This window comes from Zootoca vivipara, chromosome 2, assembly GCF_965207765.1.
Source record: "Zootoca vivipara chromosome 2, rZooViv2.hap1.1, whole genome shotgun sequence".
NCBI lineage: Eukaryota > Metazoa > Chordata > Lepidosauria > Squamata > Lacertidae > Zootoca > Zootoca vivipara.
In genome coordinates this window covers 27,827,256-27,840,953 of record NC_142584.1, presented here as the reverse complement: position 1 = coordinate 27,840,953, position 13,698 = coordinate 27,827,256, and the positions used below count along the sequence as shown (strand labels likewise).

At 46.8% G+C, this 13,698-nt stretch overlaps 1 protein-coding gene across 7 annotated transcripts; it reads right to left on the bottom strand.

Annotated features, from left to right (window-relative positions):
- Positions 1-2,409: 2,409 nt before the first annotated feature.
- CANT1 (calcium activated nucleotidase 1) lies at positions 2,410-11,684 on the bottom strand. Of its 7 annotated transcripts, none has more exons than XM_088661502.1 (5): positions 11,604-11,684; positions 10,049-11,233; positions 8,102-8,759; positions 7,103-7,306; positions 2,410-5,692 (listed from the first exon to the last, which is right to left on the bottom strand). In XM_088661502.1, the coding sequence occupies exons 2-5, from the start codon at positions 10,154-10,156 to the stop codon at positions 5,322-5,324; spliced, it is 1,341 nt and encodes a 446-aa protein (XP_088517628.1). In that variant the 5' UTR covers positions 10,157-11,233; positions 11,604-11,684; the 3' UTR covers positions 2,410-5,321. The 7 variants fall into 7 exon arrangements, with proteins under 7 accessions (XP_088517628.1, XP_088517631.1, XP_088517629.1 ...); XM_088661505.1 differs by having other exon boundaries at positions 11,105-11,233; XM_088661503.1 differs by having other exon boundaries at positions 11,149-11,233.
- Between the last annotated feature and the right edge of the window lie 2,014 nt (positions 11,685-13,698).

Sequence of the window (13,698 nt, the reverse complement as noted above, 5' to 3'; positions counted from 1 at the left end):
AAATTATTAAAAAGAGAGAGAGAGAGTTCTGAAATTGCCCTTTAAGAAGAAGTAGAGGAGGAGGAAGAAAAAGTTCCTGTTTCCTGTCCTTCAACTAAGTTTCTATTCTGCATTGCTTACAAATACATAAACTGTTCCTGGGGAATTCCCTCTTTTGCATTCTCCAAAGGTTTGCAAAAAATACAAACATATTAGAGGCTTTGCTGAGGTCAGCTGTTAGTCAATGGTCTTCGAGACCCGAAATACAAGATTCGTTTCCATTGGTTCCTGGGGTTCAAATCATAACACAGAAGCAGATTTAAACATGCTGCACCAGGAGGACACCGTAAATATTCTTTTTCTAAGGACAGCTTCTTTTGCAGGTGTGGGCATACACCCATGTTCAAGTATTAAGGGGTTAGATGGTAAAGTTGTGATAAGAGAGGTCACGTTGCAGCTATTAGTTTTGCAGATAGTTTCAGGTCTGCAGCCTTGATGAAAAATTCAGTTTCTAATATGGCAGCCACATAAATAAGTTGCCCTTTGGTCGATTGCTTTGCAGTTAAAAACTTCTCTGTATTCCTCTGTGAGGAATGCAGGTTATACAACTGCAAGAGAAGCACAGTGAAGACCTTAGATGGTACATCTCTTAATGCTCCATGAAAGGATTATTTCACAATTTTCACAGATGATGGCAAAATTCTGATGAAGATAAGGCTATTGACAAGACAAATTTATGGAAGATAAGTTAAGGCTATTGATGACCACTAGCCATGGTAGCTATATACTTCCTCCAGTGTCAAAGGCAGCATGCTTCTGAATGTCCATTGCTGGGAATCCCAAGTAGGGTGAGGGCTGTTGAACTCATGTCCTGCTTGTGAGCTTCCCATAGGCATCTGGTTGGCCACTGTGAAAACAGGATGCTGGAATCGATGGTCCTAGGGCATAATGCAGCAGGACATAATAAATGTTCTTATCTAGTCGTCGTCTTCTTCTTCTTCTTCTTCAAAATTGTAAGTCAGCTGGAAAGACAGGAGCACCAGGCTGACAAAGAGCTTCCTTTGCCAGTCTACTTCAAACTTCCAATACATGTGAAAATCTGAAGGGGGCAAGGAAGGAAACTGTGGAGACGTTACATCATTTTGGCTTGTGAATCTTACGGAAATGATGTCTTCAGTTTGAGGAATAAAAACCTGTTTGCCCAACAAAGTTATATATCTTAACAATGCAGTTTATAACATCAACCACAACCCAAACAACACAACATCCTAAGGGTCTTTCAACAAGGTTAACCTATTTGTATTCCAGAATAGTGCATGTTTTCTAGAATCAAGTTATTGTTAATTATGTTATTTGACAGAATTGCACACTGGCGACAAAGCCAATTACCCCATGAGCTTCCTGACATACTTCAGTAGCCAGATCAGCATTTATAAAACCCAAAGAACTGACTTTTCCTGAATGTTCAACAACAATAGCAGAAAGGGTGCTGACATGCCCAGATTGTCTCAAGGAAGAAGTTCAGAAGCATGGGTTTCCTCGGGATTTTTTTCAGGTTGTCGGGCAAAATAAAATACTTAAAGGAGGGTGGGCAGGGTAGTTTTTCTCATAGAAAAACTAGAAGACCGATGCCTGTACATTTTGCCTCATATCTCAGGTTCTGCAAATGCTAGAAACTTACTTTTTTAAAAATGAAAGATGGGAATCTGGAAGTTCTAATGCAGGGTTCAGCAACCTTTTTCCGCCGTGGGCCGGTCCACCGTCCCTCAGACCATGTGGTGGGCCGGTCTATATTTTTTTGGGGGGGGGATGAATGAATTCCTATGCCCCACAAATAACCCAGAGATGTATTTTAAATAAAAGGACACATTATACTCATGTAAAAACACGCTGATTCCCAGACTGTCCGTGGGCTGGATTGAGAAGGCAATTGGGCTGCATCCAGCCCATGGGCCTTAGGTTGCCTACCCCTGTTCTAATGGTTTATTAAAATTCTCTGAAATAGTATTGTGATCAGGTATTGTGATCCTTGCCATGAGGTTAAAAAATCCTCTCCCACTCACCTTTTGTGGGAAATTTTGAAGAGACGGGGAAATAAATGTCTCTTTCTTTCTTCCCCTGTCTGTGGAGAACCCTGTCCCACCCCAAAACTCACAATATAACAAGAAAGAGCTCAGGTTTATAAAGTACAAAACAGTCTTGCATCCAAGCAATGTATAACAAAGTAGGGGAAGATTTCAATAGGGGAGGGGGAATAGTCTTGTTTTCTCTCACCTCCATCTGAAATCTCCCCCCTTCAAACACACACACACACTCCTGAACAGCACCGTAATGTTCTTGTTTGAGACTGGTTGGAGCTCAACAAAGGAGGGTGGAGGTATGCTGCATAATGTAGCAGGTCCCCATTTGTACAGTCAAAATAAAATGCAGTTTAAGAGATGCCAATTTTTAATGCACAAATGCAATTCTGTTGCACATTAGGAGTGGTTATTCTGGATTGATGAAGTACAGTACAATATTGTGATATTGGGTCCATGGGTTCTCAGTTCCTCAGTCAAAACAAGGTCTCAGCCTCATGCTTCAGTAACAGAGGTCCACAGATTGTTTTGCAAATGTAACTGACACTGCTCAATTGCAAAACAAAAACAAAAAAAACCCACAGCTATACATGTTCTAGTAAAGTTTTCTGACAATGTTCTGTATATAAAAATGCTATCAATTCTTGATTTTTGTGCCAAACTCACATATTTTTATTTAGCAGGCCTTGCACTTTTACAGTCTTCTGAATGTTATATATCCTTAACAGCAAATGCTAACACACTGATCTGATGTGGCACATAACACTATTGAACCACCTCTATCCCCCACCAAAGACTGGTCCTTTCAGAGAAGATTGAATGATCTCAAGACTTGGTTTTGCTACACGCAAGTGCTGCCATCTAGTGATTATTAGCCTTTCATAAACTCCTCCTTTGTCATACTAGCATACTAAAGGTAAAGGGACCCCTGACCATTAGGTCCAGTCGTGACCGACTCTGGGGTTGCGCGCTCATCTCGCATTATTGGCCAAGGGAGCCGGCGTATAGCTTCCAGGTCATGTGGCCAGCATGACAAAGCCGCTTCTGGCAAACCAGAGCAGCACATGGAAACGCCGTTTACCTTCCCGCTGTAGCTGTTCCTATTTATCTACTTGCATTTTGACGTGCTTTTGAACTGCTAGGTTGGCAGGAGCTAGTTTATGATATAAACCAAAAGTATTGTGGTGAGGTTATTTTGGAAACATCCAATTTGGAAAAGCCCCACTAGGAAGTTATATTCCATGTGCCCGAAGACATTTTTACACATGGAAAGTGAGGCTGTATCTTTGTAGTAGAGCATGATTTGCACACAAGAAAAGCCTGCTGGATCAGGCCAATGGCCCATCTAGTCCAGCATCCTGTTCCCCATAGAGGCCCAACCAGATGCCTGTAGGAAGCCCACAAGCAGGATTCAGACAAAAGAGCACTCTTCCCTCCTGCGGTTTCCAGCAACTGGTATTCAGAAGCATTGCTGCCTCCATGTGTGGTGGCAGAGCCTAGCCATTATGGCTAGTAGCCTTCGACAGCCCTCGCCTCCATGAATTTGTCCAATCCTCTTCTCTGTGGGTTGCCGTCACTGCCTCCTGTGGGAGTGAGTTCCATAGTTTAACTATGCACAGAACATCCCAGGATCAACCCCTGGCACTTCTAAGTAGGATTGGGAAATATCTCCATGGCGGATCTGGTGGCGTAAGATAGCCTTGCTATGTTATGGGTGATATTTTATTCACTCATCCTGCCAGGTCTTTCCCCACCTTCCATCCTCCCCAAATCTGTTCTGAAGGGTTGGGGGAACCCCTAGAACTGACTGAGGGGGCACAGGAGGGAGGAGTCTTGCTGTGCTAGTGGCAATCCATGCGCGCTGATGGGACCCTGATTTAGCTCTACAATGGATAAAGCCACACACACAAATACACACACAAAATGGCAACGTCTTCAACTACAGTATATACATTATGACATAAATCAAAGGTCACTTGGGGTTTATTTGGGGTACCTGAAGCCTCTCAAGTTCATTCATAAGACTTGGCGTTTCTTGCATACGCGTTCAAAAACCTACCTGTTAGAAAATAGGCACCTAATATGTGCATTTTACTGCCTTGTTACGTTGTGGTCTACAGGAAAATAATCAGAACATTACTACAATCCATAAGGTGCTTTCAGGTAGGCAAAACCATCACAAGCTCTTGGACTAGAAAAGCTCTTGATAATTTATTGAGATACATAACACATTACTAGGGCTGATGTTAATGCTCAGGACCACATGCTCTGTCTTATCACACGTGGAGAACAAGGAATGCCGAAAGCAGCAAGAATAAACTAGGACACTTTATTCCAGTTGTGTAACTCCAATAGGATGCTGGCTTCCTGACCTTGAACCCCACACACCTTAAACCAAAAAAAGGGGGAAAGGAAGATTCAAATGAGAACTTTCTAATAATGGTCTCAGCGGTGCAGGATTACTGTGTGCAATGGACAAATCTAAGTCCATTTATTCCAGTGGGGCTACTCTGGGAATGACTTGGATACAACAAACTGCTGAAAAGAAAACACCTGGGGCTAGATGGGTCATCAGGCTGAGTATGGCTTATAATCTACCCTTTCTTTGCTGCAGCCACAAGGGGGCTGACCACAGATCACCCTTTTGCTCCAAAGAGTTTCCCCAGCTCTCTCACCCCCTCTACTGTTATCTGACCGGGTCTCATCAGCAATGTCTCATCATCAAGAAGTACCCATCTAGCCAAGGTCCAAGGCTACTGTGGGGTGGAGTGGGGTGGGCCAAGGAAGACCCTTCAAGTGACTGAATGAATAAATAATCCTGCTGTTCAGCCAAGTGCCAAGATTTCCCTTTCCTAACAAAGGCACATGTGAATTGTAGAAAATAAAATAAAGTGAAGGGATAGGATCAAGCCAATTCCTCATGTACGTCCTGCCAGATCACCAGGCTAGTTGAGAAAAGCAGGAAGGAGTTGGACTGAAAACAAGGGAGTTTCTTGCAGGGTGCAATGAAGCCAAGTAACGAAAAACTGCAAAGGCGCTGCCCACCCTGCACCACTAGGGGTCCGCACATAAACAGGCCCACACTTGCAATAAATGAAGTTGCTTTTATAAAGGTGAAAGCTATGCCATGAAAGAGCACTTCAGAGTCCCGCCATGCTTTGCAGTTGAGCCAGAATTAGAGGGGGGAAATCCCGGGGCACATCCTCCTGCCCCATCCCCGCACCCAGCTCATCCGCCTTGTCTCAAAAGCACCCATTCAATCCATTAGATGAACTCAATGCCCTCATATTTGATGGAACCGATACGAGTTTCAGGCAGAAGGCAACGCCCATCCAGCATGAAGGCGGTGATGTACGTAGCCACCTGCCCAGCGTCCTCCTCAGATTTCAGTGCCACAATGATCTGGTCATCCGTGTCGGGGACAAACTTGAAGGAGGAGAAGCCGTGGGTGGGGATGACGTCGCCAACGTGACTCACAGTGATGTCGGCAAAGTCCGGTGCGGAACTAAGCAGCAGGTTGGTGCCACAGTGTTCGTCGTCCTGCTCGTTGTAGCGCCTGTGGCTGGCGCGGCGTGGCAAAAAGAACCAGCGCTGGAGTGTCTCGCTCCAAGAGGCAGACTCATGGATCAGGTAACCTGGGAGGGGCAGAGCAAAAGTGAATGTCAAGCAGGGATGGGGCCAGGGCAAATACAATGAAGCCACAGCAGGCAAAGGGGAAGAGAATAGGCATTATTATTATTATTATTATTATTATTATTATTATTATTATTTACATTTGTATACCGTCCTTCATCTGTAGATTTCAGGGCAGTTCACAACATAAAAATGCAAGCTAAAAACACAAAACACATAATTAAAACAACTTTTCACTACAAGCTAGCCCATAATGCTTGTGGCAGCAATACTGCATGAGTGCATCCCTATAATCAGTGATGGGAGTACCCCAAACACACTGGAAGATGGAGGGAAAGAAGAACTGAGTTTGAAGTGGGCATATGAACCAGTGATACAGAGCACATGCTCTGCATGCATAAGTTCACAGGTGCAATTTCCGTCAACTCCAGTTAGCCATCCCTGGGAAGGGAGACCTGGGAAAGATATCTGCCCCAGACTCTGGAGAGTTACTACCAACATTGACAGTGAGTAGGGCCAGCTACTCCCAATTATTTACAATTCCTGTACAACCCGCAAGAAAGAAGGGCTTTCGTGCTGGCTAGGTTCAACGCTAACCCCTCTAACCTCCTCTGGGGTAGGTTTGCAGAGACGGCAGAAGAAGACAGGATCTGCCCATGTGATGCCCACTTGATTGAAACTCTGGCTCACATGGTTCTTGAATGCAAAATGTACAATGATATCCGCCAGCAATACTTGGACCAACTATGTATTCTAAATTGGAAACCGGAGATAGAGGTTATATGCTTCCTATTACAGGGGAGAGATCAGGAGCATACCAGGACTGTAGCTGAGTTCCTCTATTTGATCTTTTGCCGCCGACGTACATTACAGGATCCTGCCCCTGTTGGAGACCCACTAAGGTGAAACAGATTGCTGGCCTCCCCTCCCTTTGGTGAGTGTTTGTACTGATGGGTTGATGACGGGATCGCACTGCACTCTTTTTTGTTTATTTATTTGTCTGTTTGTTTTAAATGTTTGTAAATGATGCCAATAAAGGTTTGCAATGAATGAGTAGGGCCAGCTAGACCAACAATCTGTCTCCATATAAAGAGATATTCTTCTGGATCCATTCACAGGAGATGAGCGAATAGCCACATCAGGCAACAACCTGCTATTAGGCACTTGATCACAGCATTCATGAACATGAAAATGAAGCCCTTATTGCTTTTCTCTTTCTCTCTAGGCAGACCTATATCCTGCCTCCCCAAATTCCATACGCTCTGACTTCCTCTCTGTCATTCACCAATCCTATCTATATGAAAAACAAACCCAAACCTAGAGTGCTCAGAAAATCCAGAGGCAGAATGATGCAGGTGCCAGCATGTTTCTTCTATTTCTTATTCCAATCCAAGAACCTGCCCGCTACTCACCTGGGGGCTTGATCCCCGCCGCAGTCCTCAGTGCGTTGTAATTGGCCACCCAGTTTTCGTGAGCCACGTCACCTTTGTAGCCAATGACTTTCACCCACTCGGGGTTCTCATTCAGCACCTCCCCAGTGGTGGTCGTCCACTCCTTCCCCAGGCCTCCGACGTACAGATGTTCGTCCTTCACCGCTAGCCACTCAGCCTTAAACCCTGAGGAAAACAGAAAAGAGTTCAAGGTGTAAGACAGGGTGTTAGCTGCCCAGGGAACTGACGGTTCCAGTCAAACATACACATCCCGGCTACCTAGTCCTAAGCTCCCACAGCTCCCTCGTAAGGAGCAGAGAGGTGTGTGTCTATTGTAGGGAGGCAAATTCGCTTCTCAGAGCTCCATTCAAAATATGGCTGAAGAGTTGGAAGGGACCCTGAGGATCATCTAGCCCAACCCCCTGCAATGCGAGAATATGCATCTGTCCCATATAGGGATCGAACATGCAACCTTGGCATTATCAGCACCATGATCTAACTCAGGCATCCCCAAACTTCGGCCCTCCAGATGTTTTGGGACTACAATTCCCATCTTCCCCGACCACTGGTCCTGTTAGCTAGGGATCATGGGAGTTGTAGGCCAAAACATCTGGAGGGCCGCAGTTTGGGGATGCCTGATCTAACCAAATGAGCTAATAATGGAACAACAACTTTTGCCTCTTTATTAATAATGGGTCCCACAGCTCAAAGGTAATAAAAAGAATGCATGCAGCCGAGCCTGGAAAGCAGGACATTGGGAGGAACCGTTGGCCACTGGGAGAACAGGATGCTGGACTTTATAGTCCACTGGCCTCATCCAGCAGCCTCCTCTTATGTTCTAACCGTGAGCCGGCCATATCTGTGACCAAAGGCATGGCAATTTTGGGAATTCTTCTATTGTGGCCTCAGTTATATTTCGGACATCGAGAAACTGGGGGTGACAGTGACGTTGGGGGGATCCAACACAAAACCTGAGCTCACCCTTGCCAACTGTGCCATCCCCGTCAGACAAGATCACCCAAGGTACCACCTTGGTGCCATCAATCTGGTAGACCACGCCAGTGCGATCATCCACAGCATACAGCTTGCCATTGAAGACTACCAATTCGGAGAGCTCCATGCCACGCCCCTTCTCAGCCAGGTGAGACTCAAGCGTATGGTCCTGGGTGTCCCACTCGACAGAGACATGGTCCCCGCTGGCTGACAGAGTCAGGTAACCTTTCTTCAAGTAGCTGAACCAGGTATGCTCGGTGGGGCCCTTGGAGTTCGTGTCGAGGTCGGCAATGAGTCCAATGCGGTAGCGCACGCCCTCTGGGATCCGCTGGGGTGGTGACAATGGGTAGGTGTCATTGTACCGCCCACTGGGCAGTGCCCCGAGACGCCAGTTGTGAGCGGTGAGAGGCACCGGCCTGCTTGCCGAAGGCGAACGCTGGAAGCAGAGGAGCAGCAGGACAAGGATCAGGGCCAGGGAGGTTCCCACAATGGCCTTCCAACGCAGGCGGAAGCGGGGGTCAGCTGCTTTGGTCATGGACGCCAGCACTGGGAGTCCACCCACGCTAATCCGCAAGGGATTCAGAGAATCGTCCCATTGCAGGCGTGGGCGGGATGGGACGGGCATGAGCCTGAGGTTCCCAGGAACCTGGAAGGGAAGAAGAGGGTCAGCAGGAGGTGCAAAAGGGGATGCAGAAGGGGTGGACATGCAAACCCCTACCTTGTGGTGGTGGTGGAGAAGGAGGGGGAGGCAGTGAGGCAGCAGCACCAAGCATACAGAGTCCTATCCATGCAAGAAGGAAAAGCAAAAGGAACCAAGAAAGGGCAGAAGGTGCAGCAGCAACATCAGGGGGGGAAGCCAGGCAACTGGGCTAGGAATTCTGCAGTGGAACAGGCATGGAAGCAGCACCGGCAGTGGCCCTTCCAAACTGTGCACTACGAAGATTCCTGTGGAGCAGAATTACACCAGAGACATGGGCACGCTAAAAGTTGGACTGTCAACTGATTAGCATTTCCCCCCAGTTTATTAAACATAACACTTTAAAATGATTAATTGCTTATTTACTTACATTATCCAAACTCCAATAAAGGTGCCTTTTTTGAGTTACTGGAGGAAGTGTAAAATAGCTTGCAATTTATTATTATGGGGATTTTTGTCCTGTTCTTCTGCCAAAAATCGGATCGCAGAGCAGCTTATGAATATCAATGAGAAGACAGCCCCCACCCTCAGAATCACCATTTAAGAGACACATTGTAATAGGATATGGGACACAAAATGAGGAGGGAATAAAGCAAGCACAGGCACTCATTCTCAGTTTTATCTTGCCTTTCCTTCAAGGAGCTCAAGATAAACTGTGTGTTCCCCTTGCCCTTTCATTGTCAAAACAACCATGAGAGGTATGTTGGGCTGAGACAGAGTGACTGGCCAAGGTCACCCAATAAGCTTTGCAGCTGAACAGGGATTTGAACCCAGATCTCCCCAGTCGAAGCCCGACACTCAAGCCATGCTAGCACTTAATGGCTCCTTGTTAGAAGGTGGTAGAAGATGAGGCACCAGAAACAAAACAAAAAACCCTTGAAAGTAAACGAACAAGTACATTCCCAAGTCACAGAAATTGTCCTCAGCAATTAAAATTGGCCTGCACCAATAGGTCAACTAAAGCTTTGCTAATTACCCAATTAAACTATGTAAAGTTTGTAATCCAAACAAGAAAGCACAGTGAAGCAAGCAGGGAGTTAGGGACAGACAGGAGAAGGAAAGAAGGGTGCTGTGGAGGTCACTGCCCCTTCCGAATCTAGGAAGACAAGCCACTGAGTCATGGGACAAACCAGCCCTGCCCATACTCCAACTCCCCTCTCCCTTTTGATGAGGAGACTCCAAGGCTGCGATCAAGCCCTTCAATCATCAGGTTTCTAACTGTTGGCTCTTTCACCTACCAACGATGATTCTCCCACCCCAGAAGTATGGATCTTTACATCATTTTGAGTAGCAATTATGCCAGGACCCTTGTTGTTTCCAGACCTTTCGGACTGTTCCCAATTCATATCTTGCTGGCAGTTCTGGGGACCAGCCGCACCTTTAGCTTGCGACAGGTGGCAGAGCACAGCTCCTCCCCAAATAGGATCCAGGAAATGTTACCAGGAAATGTCACTAGGTCAGAGATTGCTGACTTGCCCAACCAGTTCTGTGTTAAAGACCTAACAGACTTTCCTTCCTGTTCTGCTCTTATAGCATGTCTTGGATTCTACAAACTCGTTTCCTAAGTGTTATAATGATTGCTTCCCAGCACTACTCCCCTATGAAAGGGTCTGCGTAAAAGGGTAGTAAAACATGCACTAGTTACAACAGCTTCATAGTTCAAAAAAAGGGGGGGCAGAGCTATTTGTTGCAAAATATCCGGCACATACATGGATGACCTCACATTCATAGCCCAGCATGGCTAGTACGACCCAGTGGTAGGGAAATGATGCCAAAATTTCCAACAAGAGTTATTTCCACAGTCTCTGCACCCACATCTGCAAGCCTTAGTTAACGGGCCCATCTGCTTGCAAAGAGCAGAAAACATTTCTACACCGATGAGCTCAGTTGGAGCGGTTGAGGTGCTGGACCAAAAGGCTTCCTAAACAGCACCCACCACAGTAAACCCAACCAGGGAGAACTGGGCAGGTGAAATGGTACAAATAGAGTTTGTCAGGAGCAGCAATAAAAGTCCTTGGGGACTGGATCCCTGGGGCAAGATGTTGCACAGAAGCAGCAGCCGCAACCCTTCCACAAAGTCTTTCTACAAGGGTAGCAAATGCTCCATCGTTTCACAGTTTTTACACAACACCCAGGAGAATGTCACAACACCGCAAAGGTCCAGGAAAGCTACCCTGCCAATAGATCGTTTGCACACGGAGAATCTGCAAGGACGGGGTGGAGTAGGTGGGGGACATATTCTGGCCACTTTGAGGAGGGGCGAGTGTGTGGCACGTTCAGATGCACTAACGTACATTTAAAAGAGATCGCAGTGTGTGCAACTTAGCCCCCACCCCACCTTCTTCTCCCGCCTGAGGGAGGGGGCGCAATCTAAGGGCGAACTAGGAGGTCCCTTGAGCTGCATCCCTGCATCGCCTTCGGGCCTGCAGGGGAAAGAGAAAAGAGGTCGCTGTCGCCCATGAAGCAAAGGGATCTGCCGGCAACGCAGCCTCAGTTGCATCCCTAGAGATCTGGCACCCTGGAGGGATTCGCCGCAGCCCGCCCGGGGCAACTCACAGGGCACCCAGGATGCAACCGCGGTCACTCCGTCGCCTGGCAATGCCCCGCCTAGACCAAGCTAAGCGGGAGGTGGATCACTGGGGCCAATGGGGCAGCAAGCAAAAAGAGGGACGCGCCGGTAAATGCCAGCACCCCGCTTCTTACTCGACCACCCCACATCCCCCCCCCCGCAGGAACCTAGGTGTCCGGCAAAAGATATACCCCCCCAGCCTCCGTCCCCGCCCAACCACTCACCGATCAGGCTCCTCCCCGCGCCGGGAACGACCGGAGGGAGGGAAGGCCTTCTCGCAGCACTCCCTCCCTCCTTCCCCAACTACAGGTCCCAGCGTGCATCGCGCTCAGGAAACTACTATTGGTTCCGACATCCTTTGCGATCGAGTGGCAGGGGGAAGGGAGAAAGGCGCCTTGCTGTACGGGCCCAACGCTGACGCGAGAGAGACTACATCTCCCAGCAACCACTGCGCGGAATATTCGAGGCCGGGGTTGGTTCAGGCTGCCATCTTCCCAAGGCTGCAAGGGAGAGCAACGTTTCGAGGCGAGGAGGTGCCGGTTCGCGGCTGGGAGTTGTGTCTCCCCCCCCCCTTGAGCTGGAAAAGTGACCTCTGGCAACAGTAACGCCGCAAATCAGCTCGTATAGATAGTTAATTGGGTTCAGCGTCCTCACAGCTATGGGGAAATGGCCACACAAACATGCTCGGAGTGATGGGGCATGGAAACAACACATCACACTCACACTCTCCCACGCACATTTCCCATAAACTTTCCTTGACACTAAATACTTCCCTCCTGGCATTTTCCTTGACACTAAGCGCTTCCCTCCTGAGTTTTTTTTTGGTGTGTGTGTGTTGGCCAAGGAAGATGGCCACCCTTAATCCTGTTGGCCACTGATAAGATTCCTAGCTTTGATTCCTCAGCTACGGTACCATATTTTAACACCTGCTTGATCTGCACACACATAGCTGCCAAGTTATCCCTTATTTTAAGGGATTTTCCCTTATGCTGAATAGGCTTCCTCGCGAGAAAAGGGAAAACTTGGCAGCTATGCACACAGTAGCAGCTGATGAAACTTCCCTCTGTGCTCTGACTTCTGCAGTGTTTAGAAAGGGACTGGAGCAAGCCAGGATTTTTCTTTCCCCCGGGTCCATTAGTAACCCTAGGCACAATTCCAAAGGTCCTAGCATTCACAGTTGGGCTTGTATTCACGTGCATAAGTAGAATCAAGGTGAGCAGATGTGATCTGGTGAGACTCCTACTCTTTCCATAATTATGGGAAAGGGGGAATGGCGACAGGTGAAGTATGCCGTGGAGGACTGTAGTAGTGATGAGAAAAGGTGCACTTGCTGATATTCCCTCTTCTACACATATTAAAAGCACCACATTCAGGCGTTCATAACCTGCTGTTACTTGAACCACATTGAGTGGGAAAGTGCTTGTAAGAGGGTGTAAGTAGAATTTTAGAGTTCGAAGGGACCACAAGGGCTCATGCAGTCCAACCCCCGTAAGGCTGGAATCTTTTTGCCCAACGTGGGACTTGAACCCACGACCCTGAGATTAAGAGTCTTGTACTCCTCATGGGAAAATGTGGCGTGATCTCTTAAGAGTAATCAAATGAAACTTTTAACACATGGCATGATAAAAGTCTAATTTTATCAGGACAAGTTACTTGCTGTTTACCGTTGTAACAATTGTTTTCTCAATTTTTTTTCTTCTGTACCATGAAAATAAATAAATAAACAGTATTTTCTTTTCTTTCTTTCTTTTTTAAAGAATTTTGTGCTCTTCATAAACAACAGTGATGAGGATCTTGTTGGACTACAACAATCACCATTCCTTGAAGAATATATATATTACTCCATATCACTTACTCCACATCATGTGTAATTAACACACCTATTGTTTTCCCTTGCTTATCTTTACTCTGCAATAAAAGGCCCAACTGTTGTAACTTTTCTTCATAGGGGAGTTGCTCTAGCTCCACAATCATTTAGGTTCCCCTTTTCTGAACCACTTCTCCAACCTAAAATATCTTTTTTTGGGATGAGGCAACCAGAACTGTACACAGTCTTTTGAGCATGGTCACACCATAAATTTGTATAGTGGCGTTATGACATATTGACAGTTATATGTTCAGTCTCTTTCCTAAGTTGCCCTGGCTAGGAGTGAGCTGCAACCAACCGCAAGATGTGCAATTATGGATGCTGCAACCTTTTCCTAGAAAGTGTTGCCCTTGGACAATACCTGGATGCCACTTAATAACTGTTCTGTGACAAAAGGATTCCCCCTTCCTTCTTTATTCTGAATGTAAAAATACAGTTCCCTTTCCTGTACC

Coding starts and splice junctions, on each gene's coding strand:
- CANT1 (XM_088661502.1), bottom strand. CDS start 10,156: ATGAATTGGGAACAGTCCGAAAGGTCTGGAAACAACAAGGGTCCTGGC. Junction 7,307..8,101: donor GGATGGCACAGTTGGCAAGG/GTGAGCTCAGGT, acceptor TGTTTTCCTCAG/GGTTTAAGGCTGAGTGGCTA. Junction 5,693..7,102: donor GGCGGGGATCAAGCCCCCAG/GTGAGTAGCGGG, acceptor TGCCCCTCCCAG/GTTACCTGATCCATGAGTCT.